Raw genomic sequence first — 22,156 nt, forward strand, 5'->3', positions numbered from 1 at the left:
AGTGGGTATTTTAGTCAGATTAGTGTGGGTTTGTTTTCATGGCGTCGGTGTGATGATCTAGGCTTTTGTTGTAAATTGAAAAGTCAGAGCCCCAGGTTTGTGTGCCATAGAGATGTATCTAGAAGTAGCACAGACAGTGGGAAAAGCTTACTGGCTTTTCATCTTTCCTTGCATTAATTTTTAATTTTACTTAAGTAAAACAGAAATTCCATGGCAAGGGAGTATGCCGTTAACCTCAGATTGTCTTGTGTTGAGCTCTGCCACAGAATTCTTGTGTGACCTTCAGTACCTCACTTAATCTCTCTGCCTCAGTTACCTTATCTGCAAATGGGAATACTGCCCACCTCAGAGGGATGGTGTGAGAACTGATGTGCAAAGCTCTTTGAGATCCTCTGATGGGGAACACGATAAGTGCAAATTATTATTATTATTAATGTTGTCTACACAAGGCCACCAGGACTGTGCAAAACTTGCCTTTCTCCTAAAAACTGGTGGACCACATGCCTTTTCTCCTCTTCGTCAACCAACACTCGGCGCTTGACAACTTCTCAAGCTGAGTAGGGTCCGTACAGAGAAAGCAGTCTCTGCTCTTTGTGGGTACATCTATACTGCAATAAAACCCAAAACAAAACAAAAAACCCAACCCACAACAGTGAGACTCAGAGCCTGCGTGAACTGACTTGGGCTTGAGGGACTCGCAGAGCAATGTAGACATTCCTCTGAGACAACCCTCCTTGCTGGGTTTCTGACCTAAGCTCCTGCCCAAGCGGGAATGTCTACATTACTATTTTTAGCCCCATAGCATGAGCCTGAGTCAGTTGACCCAGGCTCTGAGAGTTGCTGCTGCAGGCTTTTGTGTTTTGCAGCGTAGACGTACCCGGAGACACTCTGCCTGATTGAAAGAGGATTCTACCTGGATCTGTTTTTACGCTCTCCAGGTTGTTTGAAGTTTGAGGGTGGATTTACAAAATGCTGACCGAGAGTAATATCAGGTCCTTCTGTGCTTTTGTCCCTACCTAGGAGAGGCCAACCTCAGTGCTCCTGAATTGCGAACATACACTACAGCATCCCTCTTTTCCCAGGCTAATACAGGCAGCTGTAACGTTTCAGTTACGCAAGCAAGAGCAATGGTGTTGGTCTCGGTTTTAGAAATTAATGCATTGGAGCTTGGGCTTAGTGTAATGTGGGAGGCACTGTACAAGGCAGCAGACAGGAGAGATGCATATGGAAATCTTTGTGGTGTGTAATTTTGTTTTAATTTTCTAATCATTTGAGTAAATCAGAGCTAATACCCAGAAAGGTTTTCTGGGCACGTCCAGCTTTCCTCCCTTGCCGTAAGAGTCTGCTGGGATTTAAAGTTCTGGGAACTTCGGTTTAAGATGCAGATTTTCTTGGCAATCGTTGCCAAGCAAAACATTGGGAACCAAATCTCCCCCTGCCCCACCTATCAAACATATATTATAAACCAGACCACACAGGGCGGGAGGCTTCCAAAATTCGTAAAGCCTCTCAACTCTCAAGCTGGTCAATTCTTCTGTGCATTGCCTACATAGTGCTGATAACTTAGCTGTGCCTGGTTTAAACGCCAAAGCTGCACATTTCAAGGGGATTGGAAAAAATAAGATTTAACACACTGACACATTTGGGTCCTGTAGTGATTTACAGGAGCAGACATTAATACATACAGTGCTGCTACACTTGCGTATGCATTGAATTGGTACTCAGCATGAGGTAGCCTTGTAGCACAGGTAGCCCTGTAGTAATAGAGGGGGGTGTGTGTGTGTGTGTGTGTGTGTGTGTGTGTGTGTGTGTGTGTGTGTAAATATGTATGAATATATTTGTATGCAGGCATGTGTAATTACCCTCACACCCCCTATAGGTGTAGAGACAGAATCACAAGGAGAAGAGGGTTTTCTATCCGTTTAAATATGCTTGTTCCAACATTGTATCCCCCAGTTACTAGTTTGATGGCTTTCTGTTTCCTCGCATCCAGTTCCACTAAGGTATCGCTTTTCAGAGATGTACTGAATCTCTTCCCCCTTTATTTTAAAAAACTGGAAATAAAAATCCTAGTGGGCCTCTTGCTGTCCCAGCAGATCTGGGTGAATTTTTTTTTTTAATATATATGATTAGTGCAGTATTTTTGTTCAAATGTGCTTTAGCCCCATTCACATCTGTGTGCATTGCTTTCCCTTAGTGTTCAAGCAGTGTTTTGGAAACTGGTATTTAAAATCACACATGCAAATCTTTGCACCAGAAATCCTAGCACACCAGTGAGGGAACAGAAACATACAATGCTATTCGTCTGACCACTTGCATCTAAGCACTGTATCCAGCTTCTGAATATTCACAAGCAAAAAGTAAGATTAGAATAAAAAAATCATCCACTGAATTTGAACATCAACTTTAAGGAATTTTCAATTTGCTTCCAGATATTTCATGAGCAGGAAGGCAAAATTTGTTAGATATGTTATTTGCTCAACTCTGCCCCAGTTTGTCCCTGCATAAATAGGGCACATGGAGCCAGACACAGCTCTGTGTTCACTTGGGGCATGCGTGTTTAAAAAAAAAAAATCCCTGATTTATTCTGCAGACAGGATATAAAGTATCTCTCCAGGACTGCATGATGCTGCTGTATAATGGATTGTGAGGAGACTTGGGTGCAGCTGGGCTGTTTAATCTATTGTTTTTAACTGGTTTACTACCAGAAACCTTTAAATGTCCTTCTGAAGAAAGAACAGGAGAGGGTGCTGAAGGGGAGGGGAGAACTTGCTTATTCTGTTGAGATAGTCGTCTTCTGCAGCGTTTGGGGATTTGATCTTATTTTGTAAAAGTATAAACGCAAGAATAGTGAACGCTGCTCATTGTTCTAATGCTTCCCTGAGCTTTCAAACCAAACGACAAATCCCAGGGCACACCCTGTTGGAATGGAGGGAGCGACAAGATTCTTGTCATGTGAGGTAGGAGTTGGAATAAGAGCACTTGCTGCATGGTTGCAAACAGCGTGAGCTAGTGAGGATTGATTTTTTTCACAAGGGCAATATTCTTTGAATTTTCGAACAGCTGGTGGATGGGCAAAATGGAGACTCTGTGTACCACTGTTTCCTTTTCCTCCTTAAGTCCTTACAGATGGATAAAGAGGCTGTCCAGGTCTCCACAGGGGAGAGCTCCTCCTTGCTCCAGCTTTCAAAGTGTGGGCAGAAGACCAAGCCTCTGATCCCTGAGATGTGCTTTACCTCAGGCGGTGAAAACACAGAGCCCCTTCCTTCAAACTCGTACATCGGAGAAGATGGAACCAGCCTCCTGATATCCTGTGCCAAGTGCTGCCTGCAGGTTCATGCTAGTGAGTGTTCCTCCTTCCCCACTAAGGGCTCTGGGCATTCAGTCACTTGTACGTTTCTTTACACCTCTGCTCTCTGCATTTGGACACTTTCTGGGCATGCTTGCGGTTCCTGCCACACGCTCTTTCGCCAGTTTCTATACTAATGTGCATATACATTTCCTCTTCATTATATTCTCAGGTCTGTCGTGGCTATGACCATCCTTGCATATTTCTGCACATCTGCTTTCTATTCCTCTTCTGCTCCTTCTGGAATTATTTTCTCTGGTCGGGGCGGGGCGAATAAGGGAAAGATCAGGTCCTGCCTGATGGAAGCTCCCTTCTTATACAGGCATCTTCCATGTAAACACCTAATGTGCAGGCTCTCTCCCTAAGCCATGCTGGTGAGTCTGGGGGATATGGAAGTCAGGCAGATACAGCAGCACCACCTTAGACATGTAAATCAGGTGGGAGACACTAAGTAGAAATCCTTGTGTGATCACCCATAGTACTGATTAAAAGCTGCTCACGAGGAAACACCTGAGGAAGAGAAAACAGGTCCATTCACCTCAGTGTGTCAGCCTCCATTTCTAAAGTTGATTGGGGTTATAACAGGGGACATTCCCAAGGGCAGTATTCAGTAGCGGCTGAAACTACAGCCGATCAGCCCCTAAAATGTTTTCAGCTATAGATTGGGCTCCCATTGAGATACTGCACGAACAGAATGGTAATTTGGGTTCTGTAGGACAAATACATTCTTAAATTTCTCTCCCAAAACCTGTGCCATTGACCTACTCTCTTCCAAGCCACTATGGGGAACTGACTGGAGCTTTTAAAGGACAACCTGTGTCTAAAGTCCTTCTGCGCCCCCAGTCTGCAGTAATGAAATGGGATATTGCATCCTTTTGCTGTGGTGGGAAATAGAATCCTGACATCTCCTTTCAGCGATTAAGACAACAGAGCATCATTCTCAGAGATCTTTTGAAATGAAAAGTATCAAACCACCTCATTGAAACCGCTTCATTACATACCTCCTCCTTGCTCACTTGCACCATGTAATGTTTTGCACTTACATGTGGTTATCTGTGATAACGCCCTGTTAGAAATGAGGAAATTCCAGAGCGGACATCTTTGAGCAGATCCTGTTCCTGGCGGTACCTTAGTTTGTTTCTGCCTGCTGTTTTACCTGTTTTGGACTTGGTTAGTGCAAGGAGTCTGACTCTATTGGTATGTAAATTACCATTTATGTATGTCATACCTTGGAAACCAGAAATTGCAAAGTAAGCCACTTACAATCCTCTCACTTGTTCAAATGTTGGCCTACTAGGTGAACCAGTTATCTAGGTTTTATGAGAGAGGGTAGTTAATACCATGATTTCTGTGGGCCTCTGTTGTTCTTGGGAGCATCTGGGCTTATGGAATAGTTTCTGAGATGCATTTTCGTAGTGTCTGTGTTGCTGTTTATGACAAGGTTAGTTTATCACAGGAGACATATACACCTGTTTCTTTAGAGAGGTAAGGTGGGTGAGGTAATATCTTTTATCGGAAAGGTCCTAGACCTGAAGAAGAGCTCAGTGTAGCTTGCAAACTTGTCTCTTTCACCAACAGACGTTGGTTCAATAAAAGATATTACCTCCCCCATGTTCTCTCTAATATCCTGGGACCAACACAGCTACAACAACACTACATGTTTCTTTGATGATTATGCCCAAGAGAGGATTTCTGATAGCAGCTGGTTGAAGGTACTGGTCTGCGTCAGGAGTACTGTAGATTCTACAGCATCTAGTTAAGATTTGCACTAGTATTAGGAGGTGTGATACATTACTGTTCTGCTGTTTGACCTTGGCAGATGGAAAGAATTATTTTACTTCTATCTGCAAAATTTGCTTTTATGGGCTCAGCTTTATAGACAGGAGCAGTTGAGCACAAATGTCTCTTGTGGCGAATTAGAATAAAGGATGAACTTTTCTTGCATCCACGAGGCGGTCACTTCTGGCTCATGGTGTGTAATATGCTGACATAGGGTGAGTGCACACATGATAGACATGGCTTTCTCATCTTGGAGATAGTCGTCACTGGAGAGTTGAGTCTCTTTATCCACTACATGCCCACATCTCCAGTAGAAAGGCATGCAAGAGCAATGTTAGCAAGCCAAATTCTGATTTGGGGAGAGAGATGTGTATATGAATAAAGCAAAGTTAATCTGCAGTTGTAGACAGAGCCTGGTGCATTCTGCTAATCAGGTTTAGCTGTGCTGGACCCATGAGGCTTGGGTTTAGCTGCTTCACTCTAGTTTAAGGTTGCAGATGCCTCTCTGTCTCCTCGTCACTGTCTGTTTGCACTTGTAGATTCCAGTATCCATTTGCCTTTGGTGTGGTGAGACCAGTTTGCTGGTAGACCAGTAGAATGGAGCTACAGCATCGGGGCTTATTGAAGCTGGGCTGGCTGAGTGCTGTAAAACTGCTCAGCAGGCCATTACAGTCCGATTTGGAGGAGTCTCACCCAGCTGTGATAGGCTGTGACAACGGGAGGGATGCCAGGAAACCTCAGCCAAGATTTCTAGGCCCTTGAGGTGCTGACACAACCTATTGAGGGGAGAGAGTAGTTACTTCGCTTGTTTGCTAGCCTCGTTGCATTAACTATCGATTCTGGGCTTCAATCACTCTTGTTCCCCTCAGCACACACTTCTTCCCCTCTCTCTTGCATAGCTATTTCTGGGAGCTGAAAGCCTCCTATTTAAAAGAATGAGATTTTGCCTCTTAGCTACATTCAGAAACACGCTGGTTCCTGAGGAACAGACAGCTGCACTCAAAGGTTAATATTTAGTCTGAGCAGCTCTAGTCTGGCTGGTTTGCTCTTAATAAGCAAGATTTAATTTATTTTCTGGAAAAAAAATGATTATTAAATATGTTTCTCATCATAGTTTCTCCTTTAGGCTCCTCTTTTCTTTCATTCTTTAGTTTGTCTCTCTCCCTCTCTCATCTGAGAGCTGTGTTCCTTCAGAAGATTCCCCCCTCAAGTCCAGAGGTCCCCCGACCTGTGGTCTTGAAACAAGAAATCAATGCTGAAATTTCAGTCTGTTCCACACAGGTTTGGGCTCCACAGATATTTCACTTAAGGGCTTAAAACAGAAGCTCTTGTCAACTTCCTAATCAGTTTTCCAAACTCCATCACCCCGCCTCTTTTGCCAGGTCTGGATTGAATCTGTTTTCGTGACCTGCCACGTGATGGAAAGGAACTCCATATGCAGGAGGCAACCGTGGGTGTATATTATTGACTCTTGTCTGAGGTGGTTTGTCTGGGTTAGGTAGCTGCTTGTTACGGAGGTGGGTACTGTGTCGACCTCGCTGATAGCTGAATATTTACCTGTAGTTTACCCAAGTTATTAACACTAAGTATTGCAGTGCTTTGTATACGAGAGACCCTTTTTGCCTGTTCAGCTGAGATGGCAGCACCTTGATTTCCAGCTTTTAGTGTGTTTGGCTGAAAATTTCTCGTGAGGTGTTTGGGAAGAAGGATGGCGCACTGGTTAGCCTGGGATTCCCCCAGGTTCAATTCCCTGCTCCACCACAAACTTCCTGTGTGATGTGCAACAGTAAGCACATGAAGTGTTTAATTCCCCACTGCTAGATTACTTTATTCTGCTCCCTTTCCCCCCCTTCAAATAAGGTCCTGCTCAATCTTTCTGCAAAGATGGCTGCACCAGTTGGGTTTAAATCAGATCATCATTCTTACCTCCTTTGATGTGTCCGTTTAGTGTAGCAATAGGGGCATATCTTTTGAGACCAATCTCTTGAATGTAGTGCCAGACATCTCCTCCTAACCTCTGGACCTAGGAAGGAGTTGGGGTTTCACATTCTACTTCATTAGTATGTGACATCAATCCTAGCTGCCCTACCCCTAGGTGACTCCTCTTCCTTGTCATTTACGTATTGTGGTCTCTTGGGTTTTGAATCTGATTATTCCAAATTCTATGTCTAATTTCCAAGGTGCATCTAACCTGAACTATCAGCAATGGGCTTCGTGTATGTGTTGCCAAGAGTGTGAGAAGAATACTTTGGTTTCTTTCAGGTTGCTATGGAATACGCCCTGATCTGGTGAATGAAGGCTGGTCTTGTTCACGGTGCTCAGCCAATGCATGGGCAGCGGTAAGTATCCACTGTAGTGGAGACTGGAAAGGAAAGGTTTGGGGGAGAATTAACTGGATGCGTCAACACCGAGGGGAGGTGGGGAGACAAAGTATTTCCCGACATGCTGTTGCCCCAGCTTAATAAATCTCTGCGGAGGTTTGGTTTGGGATTGCCTTGGTTGCCTTTTCAATTAATCTTTATGATCGTTTTTTACTGTAGGACTGCTGCCTGTGTAATCTCAGGGGAGGAGCTCTTCAAATGACCACTGATGGAAGGTAGGTAGCATTTTAAATGTCTTGCATGTATCCTAGAGAGACAAGGTGAGTGAGATAATATCTTTTATTGGACCAACTTCTTCGGAAAGCTCTCTCACCAACAAAATAAATAAAAGATGTACTGGTCCAATAAAATATATTACCTCACCCACCTTGTGTCTGTAATATCCTGGACCAGCACAGCTACCACTACACTGCATTGCACGTATACTAGCTCTCTCATCCAAGCACTAGTGCAAGTAATGTTGTTTATATTGTGAACAATGGTCACAGTGCTCCAGTGTGGGAGCAAAATTTTGCCTCACATGCATAATTGCTGCTCTTTAGAGTGGATGGATGAACTGGGATGTCTGTGCTGTTCCACTCTTCCTCTGCTCTTAAGGGTCTGATTCTGTGTGGCACTGAACACCTTCAGTGTCATTGATTTCACCTTTCAGCACCATACAGGAATGGTTCCCTATTGAAGGAAGTTGATCCCAGTTGTTCCAGAGACCTTTATCTAGTGCAGTGCATGATTAATAACCAGATACTAATATTACCAGTGCTGCCAACTATCATAAATGTGTCCAGATACTATAGAAGGGAAACTGGGAGAAATGTTAACAGCCCTCTAGAGTTTATTCATCCCATAAATGTGCCAACATTTTAAAAAAAAAATGGCAGCTTCTAATTTCTCTGATTTCCAGGTGGATCCATATAATCTGTGCTATCGCTGTCCCAGAGGCCCGTTTCCTCAACGTAATAGAGCGCCATCCTGTGGACATCAGTGCTATTCCAGAGCAGCGGTGGAAACTGGTAGGTGCTTCCTGGGGATTGCTTGAGTAATAGCAGGGCTTGGCTTGGCTAGTGAGAAAAACATTAAATGTTGTGTAGGAGCCTCAGGCTGCAAGGGCTGGAGGATGTTCTCCTCCGGAAGCAATACCATTTGGATATGTCTGAGAGGGTCTGCTTTCCTTTAAAATGTTTCACTTTCTCCGTCAGGAAATCTTTCCCATCTCCATCCTCTGTGCAGAAATTAACAAAGGCCCCCTTGTGGTCATCTCAATAAGGAGGGAATCAGGAGAAGATATATCAATAGGTTACATGCCAGTGGATGGATTTCTAATTCCTTTCTGTGGAGGTTGCAATAGCTTCATCCCAGGGGCTTAATGATTAGATGGAATCAATGAGTCTTGGCTTTGCCTACAGTGCTATGTTCTCCCAGCTGGTTCTGAATACCCCTCTGCTATGGGTGCATTTGGTAAGATAAATTGTGCTTTCTGCTTTTCTTTTGTGTGGGAGTCAGTTTTGGACATCAAGAGGGGGATATGGTGGGGGAAGATGTCATTAGCATTGATGTATTCGGTAGTTAGTGCTGATGTATTCATTAACTGCACAGCTTTTCAGTGTAGGCAGCCCAGCCCTTGCTGGATGAGAGGTTAGGAAGAATCTGTGTATGCTTCTAGAGTTATTCTTCTGTTGTGCAAATGGGTTTTGTACACAAATGTGAATGTAAAAAGCATTCATTATTCAGGTTGCGTGATGGAGCAATGTGATGCGAGAGTGATAAATCTTGAAGCACCAGCTCTTTATGGATCGTCTGACATTTCCAGCATGCATCCTCTTCATTACCACCACTTGTAACGATGAATTAAAAATCCTTTTACACAGAAGTCGCTTGTATTGCTTAATGGGGCCTCACAAGAAAACCTGTTAACTCCTGCATGACTGCCTTGCAACTGTGCAGCATTCATCACTGAAAGCAGCATCACTTTGTCATAGTGAACTCCAGACTGCTTGGCATGGGTCTGTGTGGGAGGACTCTGATTAAAGGAGAAGACTTTACAGGCAGAAGATAATTAGAGGAGTTTGGTGTGTGTATTGGGGGTGTGGGAGAGAGAACCACAAATTGTGGGGGCAGGTAAGTGAAGGTGAGCATTGGGAAGCCTTTGGTGTGATGTTACTTGATTCAGTAACAAGTTTCCATGGATTTCTGTCCACCGTGCAGCATTTTACAGGTGTCCAAGGGCATCGTGGATTTAATACACCTTCATCTGAAGCATTTATTTGTACAACACCTGGCCCAATTGGCCCATGATCCTGATTAGGGACTCATTCATGATACATGGTACCCTTCATGGACTAACAGTCCAATCCAGTATCCTGGTAAATTCCATGTTCCTCCTTTAGCTGCAGTAGACATTTTAAGAGAACCATTCTTTGTAGTAGCTTACCTGTGTTGGGGTTCTCACTGAGGACAGCTGGACTCAGCTGCTTCCGCTTTTGGGAGGAAGAGAAACACTACTTTTCTAGGTGTGAAATGAGCTTAACTCTTACCAGGCAGAGTGTGTGGGGATTTGTTGGATAAGCTGGTGGGTTTTGCTGTGTAGGGCACAGGAAGTAATATTGGAGATGACCGAATACTAAAATAGCATCCTTCCTTCATATGGCATCCCAGCCAGCTCTGCTTTATAGACTGGTCAGTCCAAACATACCCTTGTATGCATACCCACATCAACAGAGTCTTTCTCACACACTGCAATGTTAAGAAATGAGAAGGACCAGATTTTCAGAAGTGCCTATAGAGAGGTTCATGCACACGCTTGACACGTATGCACAAGAAGTGTGTGTGTGTGTGGGGGGGGTGAGTTTCATGCCTAAGGCATTACAGGGTTTGAGATTGCTAAGGCTTGCCAAATTTGCTAAATTACTTGAGCACAGCAGGGTGAGTAAAGGACAGTGTGGGAGTAAGAGCGAGTGACTGATAGCATGGTCTAAAGCTAAGCAGAGTATGGGCAGCAGCTGTGATCTTCTCCTATACAGCTCGACCCATATACCTCAGACCAGTCATACCCAACCTGAAGCTCTCCCTACTATTTTCAGCCTGGGCCTCCGCTCAGATCTGTTAAAACAACTCCTGCTGTTTCAGTCCCGAATAGACAGACAGTCTTGCTGAATTGTACAGTGGCTTTTATTTTGTGGATGAACATCTGCTATGGCATGGGCCAAAATTGTCCCCTGTGGTTTCCTTCGTATTTCATGGGAGGTATAGAATCTTCACATTTGATGCCTCAGGTTGGAAATCAGGACACTTAGTTAACTGTCTATTGTTCTAAGCACCCGTTGGAAGTCAGTAACAGCTGCAAGTGCTCGGCACCCCGTTAGGATATCTCCCTTTTTTCATCTCCTAGAACTGGAAGGGACCTTGAAAGGTCATCGAGTCCAGCCCCCTGCCTTCATTAGCAGGACCAAGTACTGATTTTGCCCCAGATCCCTAAGTGGCCCCCTCAAGGATTGAACTCTCAACCCTGGGTTTAGCAGGCGAAAGCTCAAACCACTGAGCTATCCCTCCCCCTTAGCATTAGGCACCTGATTGTGAAAATGTTAGTCTGTATGACCCACTATGCACTGCTCCATCTTAATCAGAGCAGCCTTTCCCATTGTCGGCTGGAGTCTTAAATGTTTATGCCAAGATCACACATTAGTCTGCTAGCAGGCAATATGGAGGAGCTCAGATACCTGCTTGGACACGCATGCAGCTCTGAAGCTTCCGGCAAGATGCCAGCATAGCCCTTGTAGAAAGTTTCTGCTGCCCCTGCAGTCAGGACTAGTGTTAGGATGTAGGAAGTAGACTGACTCTCAGCCCCTTTATCCCACACCACCAGAATGTCTATTGTGTTTGTTTACTGTCTGCTTGCTAAGATCCCTTTTTGGTTTTTTACTTGTGGGTGCCATTATAATATATATGCACATACCAGTGCTGGAAACAACAATGTGTCGCAGTGTTACCATATATAATGCTGCGTTACTTTTATAGGTGTCATAACGAAGGGAAGATAAATTACATTTTGAGCTGAAATTTGAAATGAGATGTAAAGTCAATGAGTCAGAGATACAAGGAGGCTTTGTTCTGGACTGTAGGATGTTAAGGAGAAAGTTCTTGAACTAGCAGCCCTAGTAAAATTGCATGAAGCGGTGCAGAGGAACTTTGAGCTAGAAGAGCATGGGGGAGCATACAGAGAAACATGGTTTGTGAGATACCATGGAGCAAGTCCATTGAGGCTTTTGGCAAGTGCATCCTGATACAAATGGGGGTGCTAGTAGAGTTGTTTAGAGAGAGAGGGACAGGCAGATGGTGGTCACCTTTCTTTGTGTGTTAGAGGTGGGTAGAGGTATCCTGTATGTGGTGAGGCTTGTGGTGAAGGTGGAGAAGGGAGTTGAAATCAAGGTGAGCAGAAGAGGCAAGGCTGAAGATTTCAGTAGTGTTTAAGTTGAGGCAGATGTAGGTGAGAGTGTGGAGCTGGGATGAACAGACCCACGAACAGGGACTGAAAGGAGGGTGAAGAATGATAGAAGGTCATAGGTAGCTGAAGCAAATGAACTGGAGTAAAGAAGAGAGGTGGCAGGAGATGCCACTCCAGTGGATTCAAGTGCATTTTGTTACTGTTCACATCTCTTTTCCTTAGCATTGTGGGGGTGGTGGAGCAGCACTCTCTGATGTAGGTGCAGGGTGTACTTGGGATGATTTGTTTGAAAATAGTGTCCAGTTGATCTGAAAATGTGCATTGGGTGCTAAGGCCTGGGCTCCCCTTGAAAGCATAGACCTCGGAGTTCATTTGAGCATGCTGCATCATTCTAAAGAGTGCAGTTTGCATGGTTTCTGATTAATGGTGTATTACAGGCTTGTGTGTGTAAATTATGTATGACGTGGAAATTCAGAATAATTAGCTGTCATCCCTCACTGGAGTAAATGAATTGTAGTGTTCATCATGCTGTAGACAGCCCATTCTTTACTCTCAGCTCTCATCTGATTTTTTTTCTGTGTGCATTTATTCAGAGTCTTTTTCTCCCGTACCTTAGACATTCTTTCTCTTCCCACCTCCCCTTCCTCATTAATTCATATCTGTCAGAGCATCTTCCCCACGATACTCAGTCCCAGGTCTTCCACTCATGCTCTGCTTTCACCATACACCACATCTCAAGGTCCCTGTAACTTAAATTTTCCTTTGTCCTCCGATCATGTTTGATCGATCTAATCGGTCCTTTTGGTGTGGCTCTTCTGCACAACAGTGTGTCTCTGCCACTGGGATGCCATTAGATGCATGTTAATCCCTCAGGCTTGGAAGCAGGCTTTACAGCAATAAAACCAGACTCCCTGTACTCAAGGGTTAATACTCCCTTGAGAGGCTATATTGAGCACTTCGTATATCAGCGCTTGTCCCTGCTAGGGAGAGAATTAGGTATTGACAGTTTAATAATGAGATCTCATTGCTATTGACTTGCTCTCAGTGCTGTATTCCTGCTGCGCACTTTGCTGTGGTGCTTATCTACCTTTTGAACATGGCTTACAGAGCGATAAGGGCATAGCTTATTAAATACTAAAAACTACAGTCAGGCAATGCGAAGGGCCTGACTTTGACTAACAAAAGCTAGGAAATTCAGAGTGAAAGCACAGGGCCAAATTCATCTCTCTCTCCACTGATTCTGATACTTACAAGAGAAATGAACTTGGCTTATTGCATCCACATATAGGAGTGCTGCTGATATATATCGGCATGATTGGGAGTGATGGGAACAGATGAGGCAGAGTGATTTCCTCTCTTCCTTTCTCAATTTATGGTGGGGAGAGGGAAATATCTGTCCCTCTTTGGGGCAGGGACAGTCTTTGTTACAGCACTAGTACAGTTGAGGCAGGGAATGGAGGGGGGAAGGAAGGCTATACCTGATGGCAGGAGCTGCAGGGGGAGGAATGTTCTTACTCCCAGTGAAGATGGGATACTGATGTTTAGATGAGCAGAGGGAATGGGGAGGGGAGGAGAGGGGGAGGCCCAATACAGTGTTTTCTTCTGGAGCATAATACCAATCTTCAGGTGACTAAAAAATTACCACCAATCCCTATTCCCACCCACAATATATGGGGAGATGATTTCCATATGATAAATATTTATCCCATACCTGTGTCCTGATCACTTGTCCATGAATCCATCTCCCTGGGATTCTATTCATATGAGCAGTTTGAAACAGTTGCATTCTTCTTTTTAAAGGGCAACCTCCCTCCACAAAATGTGGAATTTCCTCTTTCTCAGGTTATCCCAATCTGCGGCCCAGGCCAGCCATCAGTGACAGCTTTTCTAGACATAAACGTTTTATGAACTAAGGCTGGGATTTCCAAACGAGCCTATAGGCATTAGGAGCCTATGGCATGATAAGAATAATGAATAGTGGGTTAAAAAAGTCTTGCTGGCTGCATAGCCAATGCATAATATTCTCATTCCAGAATAAGAGTGCTTTGTTCCAGTTTAGTTTAATCTTCTTTCAAAGAGGATTAAGCGAACATGACACATTTATTCTGGAATAAGTGTCCACACACACGAGTTATTCCTGAATATCTATTTTGGACTAACTCCATATGTAGACAAGACTTTACATTGATTATTTGCTTTCCTTTCTCTCTAATCCCTGCATAAAGTAACCAAGGCAGCTGGCTTTACAGAGAGGAATACAAGAAACAGTCCAAATGGGGGGAGGTGGGTGGGACTTTAAAGCATTTAAAAACCTTTTTTGTAACATCTGTGGCGTAATCAAAATACATGGTGTGGTGTGAAGGTTTTATTTACCCAAGAGTGGCAAAGCAGTGAGTGAGTTACATGCTTCAGATAATCCCACATAGATGCCAATCGAACCATTATACCATGTCATCATGTATTCCATGTGTATGTATAATAATAAAAAGGGCCTACTTAAAAATAAGATGTTAAACTGTTATTCTGTGTTGTGTTGTTGTGTCCAGAGATGAAAATGGTCTTTTCTAGCAACTTGTTTCCCAAGTTTCAGCTACAATGTGAATTAAAATGGGTACATTTAAAAATCTCTGGAGAATGGGTGTATAATGGAAGTAGAAGTTTTACCGTAATGCTTGTAGGTAATGCTGATACATTACACTCCAGAGAACATTGTCCCAAATTGTTTTTGTGAGGACTTCATTGACTAATACGTATCTGATGGATTGTGTCATTGATAGCTGCTTGAGAGATTAAAATGATGTCATCTTGTTGCTGTTGAGGGGAACAATAGTTCTGTGTGTGTCTGTTCTATTTAGGATGTGTGTGTTTTGGCTCAGGATGGGTTCTAGGTGAGTGCATGTGGTTGAGCGGGCAGATCGAAAGGAATTTGACTACCCTTGTGTCTGTAATGCCCTGCAACTGTTGATAACAAGGAGTTTTGTACCATGTCTAACTCTGGCCTCCAGCCTCAAATATGTTGCTTAAAAGCTGCTGCTGACTTTCTCCTTTGCATAATGTGAACCTGTGTTTCCCTTCAGAAATGTGTGTACTGCCGGAAGCGGATGAAGAAGGTGTCTGGTGCCTGCATTCAATGCTCCTATGAGCACTGCTCCACTTCCTTCCATGTGACCTGTGCACATGCCGCTGGGGTACCCATGGAACCGGATGATTGGCCATATGTTGTGTCCATCACTTGCTTCAAACATAAAGCAGCCAACCACAATGTAAGTGTCTTCTATTTAAAATCCCTCCTATGTACTGTTTCTCTCATGTCTCTTGTGATCCCTGATTGGTCCCTTTCCTTTGTTCCATAGATCCAGTTTCGGAGGGAGGTATCGCTGGGGCAGACTGTGATTACGAAGAACCGCAATGGACTCTACTACAGGTGTAAAGTAATTGGCATGACAACGCAAACCTTCTATGAAGTGAACTTTGATGATGGCTCTTACAGCGACAACGTTTACCCGGAAAGCATTACTGTAAGAAGCTCTTTAGATTCCTCTGTAACTGCAGGGGTGGTCAAACTTACTAACCCTCCGGGCCACATATGATAACCTTCAGGAGATGCCTGCCGAGGCTGAAGCCCCACCACCCCGTTGCAGGGCAGAAGCCCCGAGCTCCCCCTCCTCCAGTCTGGTAGGCAGAGAATGAGGGGAGAGGTGATGGGCTCTGCGAGCCGCATTTTAACTGTAAAAGAGACTTGCGAGCTGCAGTTTGGCCACCCCTGATCTATAGGATGCAATGCTGCATACTTGCTTACTTTGTGGGCAGGAACAACAAAGCCTACCCTGAGAAATCTGTTTACAATAGGTTAAAAAAGTATTGTTGGCCGCATAGCCAATGGATAAAGTGTTCTTCATGCATCCCCTTATATATGGCTTTACTGATTATTACCTGGTTTCCTATCTTTTGTTCCTTGACCAACAGCTGCTGCCAGTGTTGGTTGCTGACGTAAGAGAATAGAGTTTGTTCTGTCTTGCACACTAATTGCATTTTTAAAGTCTAATTTTTTCCCTCCCAAGTCCTGTTTTAGGTAAATAGACTGGACAGTGCGTATGTTTGTTTTAATATAGTAAATAGATTAGAGTCGGGGAGAGTGTATTGAAGAATTGGAGCAGGGTACTAAGAGTTTAGATTCTTGGGTTCTAGTCCCAGTTCTGCCACTGACCTGCCATGTAATACTGTGGGCGAGTCAATTAACACCTCCTCCTCTGTGCTTGTAAAATGAGGGTAATACATCACAGGGCGGTCTGAGCTGCTTTGAGCACCTTGGATGAGTTCCAGAGAATTGCAAAGTACTATCACCAGCAGCTGGTGCGAACAATTGGTTCAATACTTGAGCAATGGCTTGTAACCTGCCTATCCTTAGTGAATTTTTGAACAGATGCAAATTTGCTTATGGTGTGGTAGCCTCCTGGGTTCTTATGTTAAAGCATCATGTTATTGTGGTATCTTCCATGGGTGGTCACTATGACAAAGATGGTCAACTTGTTCCCAAGTTTTATTCATGTCTGTTGTTTTCCTGACTTTCTTCTGTCTTTAGAGCAGAGACTGCATTCAGATGGGACCCCCTCCAGAAGGCGAGTTGGTTCAGCTGCAGTGGACTGATGGAATCATCTATAAGGCCAAGTTCATTGCAGCCCAGATCAGTCAGATTTATCAGGTAAATAGGGAGGGGTCTAAAAACTCCACCACAGCACCCGTGTATTGCACAAGCTTTACTCCTCAGAGGTACAGAAGGCTTGTTATATTTATGAAGATGTAATGTGAACTCCAGAGTTAATATTTCCTGTATTCTTATAGGAACTGTAATGCTCCTAATTAAGAGAGTCAGGAAAAGGGTTCTCAGAGGGAGATTTTGGATGTATGTACACACACGTATGCCTCTCTATCTACACATACCTGCTCTTAGAAATTCACAATGGGTTCTTTTCATTCACACCCTTTCTCTGTGATGAAAAAGGATGCTTGAGTTGGTATATGTAGCTGTGTAGTGGATATAAGCAACTAGAGAAAAGGGGGGTAGTTAGTGAACACTTAAAGGATTTATTAGATTTAATATAGAATTTCTGGCACAGAGTAAATTCTCTCTCAAAGATAAACAGAAAAAAGAAAAATCACTGATCTAAAGAGGTCCTGATCTCTGGAAGATGCTTTGATTGGAAATCTAAGTCTTCCCTTGCCCCTTTTACAAGTGTTCCTGGCAAAGCTTTTGCTTATGATGAGAAGTTTGAGAGAGAGGAGTTACCTAAATACAGAGTACTTGCTGAAGAGGGGGCCTTTCAGATCCCACTGGGGGAATACCTGTTGGGGACTGGGTGATTTGGGATTGTTAATGGGTTACTAGGACATCAGGGGACCCAGGTCAAAAGTGACTTGATACCACCACTGTCTGTTGGCTGTTCAATGGCCTGTGTGAAATGAGCTTTATGACCTCCACTTCCTAACAAACAGGTATTTAGGTAATTAAAACCCTCTTGGCAATAAAAGTGGAGATCAGGAATAGAATGGGCGTGGAGACTTCACACTCACCCTGAAGACTCATGGGAAGGTACATGGCAGAGCAGTATGTGGGAACAAAGTCCTGCTGCTATATCTCCTTTACCTATTCTGTGACTAATTAGAAGCCTTCAGTCTCCAGTTCTGTCATTCATGTCACCCACTACCTTTTCTAGCAGAGAACAGAAGCAGTCAATTCTGCAGCTCACAAGGCTGCGTGCTGAAGCAGTTTTGTACCACATGTGGGATTTCTGTTTACAGGAGGCTACCAATCAGAAAAAGGGCCAGCATTTCAACATGAAGTTCCACAAAATTCAGCACTGTCATTTGACTACATCTAGGTTAAGTGGGCCACAAGAAGGTTCAAAATTACCAGGATTCTGGGAGGTTTCAAGTGCACCCTGCGCGCCTCAATTTAACCAAACACTCACAGTGAAACGTACAAAAAAACCCTATTTTGTGCCATGTAGATTCGTGTTCCTGAGTAATCTTGAAAAGTGTGGTGGGAGAAATTTCCCAAGACGCTTGTCTAAGAGGCATTTATTATACTGTTTAGTCTTTTTGGAAAAATTGCCTAAGGTCTCGACATGCAAACAGAAGAGCATCATAATCCGCAGACTTGTACCCTAAAGATCTCTTTGGCGTGATGTTCCAAAGAAGACAGTCTGATTTTAACATAAATTGTAACTTTTTTACGCTTCCATTGAAAATCTGTTCTTTGCTTTCTGATTTAGTCACAATATAGGAAATTCACATATTGATCGTTTAAAATAGCATGAAAAGCTAAAACAAAATGTAAAGAAGCATCTATTTACCAGCACTAAATGAGAACAAAATATGCAGGCACATATGCATTTGTACATTTTGCAACTCATGTAGTTACTTGTTCCATGTTTTACACATTCAGGTTAGGTGCATATTTTTTTGAAAATTTAACTCCAGTGGTTTGTCTTTAAACCTCATTTGTGTGTGTATTCAGAATGGAGACTGAAACTTACCCATAACTTATTCCCTTGTGCCTAGTTGTTACAGCTGATGTATACCTCTCAGTTAAGAGACTACAGTAAGTGGTGTTGACCTTGCATAACTGATGAACCACGATACCTGTCAAGTATCAGAGGGGTCGTCGTGTTAGTCTGGATCTGTAAAAAGCAACAGAGTGTCCTGTGGCACGATACCTGCGTGCAACAGGAGGGGCAAGTTCAAACATAGGGCTGGTCTACACTGCAAGTGCTACATCGGTCCAGCCGGACCAATGCAGCTGTGCTGCTGTAGTACATGTGGTGAAGGCGCTCTATGCAGACAGGAGAGAGCTCTCCTCTTGGCATAATTGCTCCACCGCAGTGAGAGGCAGTAGCTATGTCTGCGGGAGAGCGTCTCCTGGCAACATAGCGCTGTCCACACCGGCGCTTAGGTCGGTGTAACTTGCATTGCTCAGGGTGGGGGTGTGGCTTTTTCACACCCCTCAGCAACGTAAGTTATATCAACATAAGCAGTAGTGTAGACCTGCCCATAGATTCTTTCGACCCTCTGAATTTTCCCAGTTTAAATCAAACCCTACCTTTCTCTTAAACCGTATTGTGTATGTTTTCTGCATTATCCAGGAGGCTACTGTAAGTCTTCAGCAAAGCAAGCAAGAGGCTCTGAGGACATTTATTTTATAGTTTAAAATTTCATGTGCTCGTTTTCATGAATAAACATCCCTGTAACATCTCCTGTTACATAATTCATGATGTAATCAGTGCTCAGTGAAAGAGGTTTGGAATGAGGAGTTAACACCACCATTTTTTACACCTGACAGATTATGGTTCCTTGTTAAAACACAAATATATTTTGACTTGTGTGAAAAAAATCTTAATTTAAGAAGGAAGGAAGGGCTTATTAATGTGAGTGTAATACCCATGTTACAATGGGGGAGGAGGGGAGGGGGTGTTTTCTTCATGGTTCCCACTGTGTTTTCTGGGTCCATCAGAGAATCCTGGGGACTTTTTAGGCTGATAAAAGGAAGTGAGGAGAGAATTGTTAGCTGTAAATGAAGAAGTCAGTAACCTGATTGCTACTGTGCTCTCTGCAGGTGGAGTTTGAAGATGGCTCCCAGCTGATGGTAAAACGTGGTGATATTTACACGTTGGAGGAGGAGCTTCCTAAGAGAGTGAAATCTCGCCTGGTGGGTATCAAATCCGCAGGGAAAAAAAGGGGAGCTGCTTCTCACATATGCTCATTAGATTTTCTTTTAAAAGCTGTTTGAAAGTGACCTAAAAAGCTCCCTCTCCCTTCTAGAACTATAAGACCCTAATTCAGTCACAGAATATGTGTAAGATTGTAAAATGACTAATGAAGACATTTGAAAAGGTTTTAAACAATTCCTGCTTGTCAAGACCCGATTTCTGTGTTCAGTAAAGTGCCTTGCATCCGGTAGGATACCAGTTACAAACTCCACCACTGAAATGTAGCCACCTGCGGGATGAGAGGATAATGGTCAGGTGAACTGACCTGCAGCCCAGTGGTGTCTTGGAAATTTTGGCCAATGATACTGGAATAAAAAACTTCCAAAAGATATTAAAAATCCCATGGAACACAGAGGACCCTATTTTTTTTAAGCTTCCTCTTAAAGACCAACATATAGTCTATGTCTACACTATGAGCTAGTGGTGTGATTCGCCCTCCTCGTATATATACTCGCACAACATACTACCTGTGCTACTGCAGCTACACAACTATTTACACTCATGCTATCTGGATGAGAGTAAGTGTGAGTGTGTGTGCACAAGTGGGGGAATCGCACCCCATAGTGTAGGCATAGTTCCATGCAGTGAACTGTGGCTGAATTAGTCGACCTAGAAAATAGGAGGGGCTGAGTTGATCTTACTAAGATTGGAATCTGTGGCTCAAGAGTCCCCCTCCCCCCCCAACCTGATGCTGCTTTTAACTTTTAAAGCCATCCCCTCCAGCAAGAGTGTGAGATCAGATGCCCAGAGCAATGAAGCACATACAGCTGCTTGCTTTGTTCTAGATGCCTGTATTGTCAACTGTTGCATGATAAAGACAAAAGGATTATAGGAACTGCCATCCCTAGTCTGTCTGACCACTATCACTGTCTGTGGCCACTAACAGATGCTTGAAGTTGCACATAAAATAAATTAAAATGAAATAACCCTGTAATGGACATTTATGTGGAATAAACTACCTATGGGCAGGGGCCAGAATTTACCAATGTACATTGTCAAAGAGCCACAGGAATATGTAAGCAGCCCCTCATCAGCTCTCCCCCCAACTGGCAACCCTGCCGATCAGCACCACCGCCTCCTTCCCCATGCCTCCCAATCAGCTGTTTCATGGTGAGCAGGAGGCTCGGAGGGGGAGGGAGAGGAGCGCTACAGCAGGCTCGGGAGGGGGCAGGAAGGCGTGGAGCAGGGGCAGGGTCTGTGGCAGAGCCAGGGGTTGAGCAGTGAGCACCCCCCGGCACATTGGAAAGTTGGCGCCTGTAGCTCCAGCCCCGGAGTCGGTGCCTGTACAAGGAGCCGCATATTAACTTCTGAAGAGCCGCATGCGGCTCCGGAGCCACAGGTTGGCCACCCCTGACCTATGAGGATTAAGAAGAAACTTCTCCAGTTGGTTATAGGTTAGTTTATGCCATGAACTATTGAAGGGATTTTTAGTGCCTTATAAAATGCTTTTATCATCTCTAATGTAACTCTAGATTTTGTCATTATCCATATAGATATCTCATCCTTCTTTGAATCCTCTGGTCTCAGACATCTTGTGGCAATGAATTCCACAGATTAACTATGCTGTGTGTAATTTACTTTTGTTCTGGGGGCAGAGGAGCTGCTTGCGTTTGCTTTTATCAAGTGAACAGAGATCGTCAGTCCTTATTTAGACAATATTTTTGTTAGTATCTGGCTGCAGCGCTGCCTTTCAGCAAAGCTGATGAATTTGAGTGGTGAGGTAGGGTGGGTGGGGGTGTCACTTTTGATGGATCCTGACCTTCAAGCTTTGTAACATTTCCAGAGTGACTGACACACACATCCACTCCCCTTTGTGCACACTCTCTCTCGTGCGCATGCACACACACGATGAAAGGTGAATAACTCACATCTGACTTGAAACTCTTAATTCTTTCTGCAAACCTCCTGTTCCCAGAGATTTTTAGGAAGAGTTCTGTGTGAGTGACATACCAGGTACTCTAATAAAGAGCAGCTGGATGAAGGAAGGAACCACGCTTACCAAGAACCTTCTGTCTGCTTTGAGAGTGAGAAGCAGTGTATAAGCTATGTCATGTCTTCTTACAACAATCCCTTCCCCAAACAGACCCCCCTATGCCTAAGGAAGTAAGAGAAGCTTCCTTTACCAGCGTGCTTTGTACGATGAATGAATAACCTAACAGACAGAGAAGGGTTGCAGTGGCAGAGGATTTGTGAGTAGGAGTTAGAGAGTGGAAGAGAACCTGCTACAGAAATGAAGCAGACTTGAAGTTGGTTTTGAGTTTGGTCTTACAAGCCAAGTGGGTTCCTCTGAGCCAGTCCCTGCACTCTCCAGCCTTCATTGGTTCTCTAGCATGTACGTAACACAATGTTCACTTTCTCCTGTCCGAGCAGTTTTGTTAAATAGGTGCGCTTTCTCTCGTGCGCATCTTCCCCTCTAATGATTGTACTTTCCTGTCTCCTGTAG

At 43.9% G+C, this 22,156-nt stretch overlaps 1 protein-coding gene across 5 annotated transcripts in view; it reads left to right on the forward strand.

The window, feature by feature from the left end:
* Positions 1-22,156, forward strand: part of KDM4B (lysine demethylase 4B) — a 165,998-nt gene that overhangs the window by 140,830 nt on the left and 3,012 nt on the right. For 2 of the 5 annotated variants that reach the window (XM_005281166.5, XM_065578685.1), the window contains 8 exons: positions 3,121-3,343; positions 7,391-7,467; positions 7,669-7,724; positions 8,411-8,519; positions 15,025-15,210; positions 15,301-15,465; positions 16,530-16,649; positions 19,560-19,652. In XM_005281166.5, coding sequence (XP_005281223.1) covers positions 3,121-3,343; positions 7,391-7,467; positions 7,669-7,724; positions 8,411-8,519; positions 15,025-15,210; positions 15,301-15,465; positions 16,530-16,649; positions 19,560-19,652 — 1,029 coding nt within the window. Of the gene's footprint in view, positions 1-312; positions 3,344-7,390; positions 7,468-7,668; positions 7,725-8,410; positions 8,520-15,024; positions 15,211-15,300; positions 15,466-16,529; positions 16,650-19,559; positions 19,653-21,796; positions 22,150-22,156 lie in introns of those variants that run through there. The other 3 variants (XM_065578686.1, XR_010594959.1, XM_065578687.1) reach the window with 3 other exon arrangements.

The sequence above is a fragment of the Chrysemys picta genome, chromosome 25 (assembly GCF_011386835.1).
Source record: "Chrysemys picta bellii isolate R12L10 chromosome 25, ASM1138683v2, whole genome shotgun sequence".
Classification (NCBI taxonomy): domain Eukaryota; kingdom Metazoa; phylum Chordata; order Testudines; family Emydidae; genus Chrysemys; species Chrysemys picta.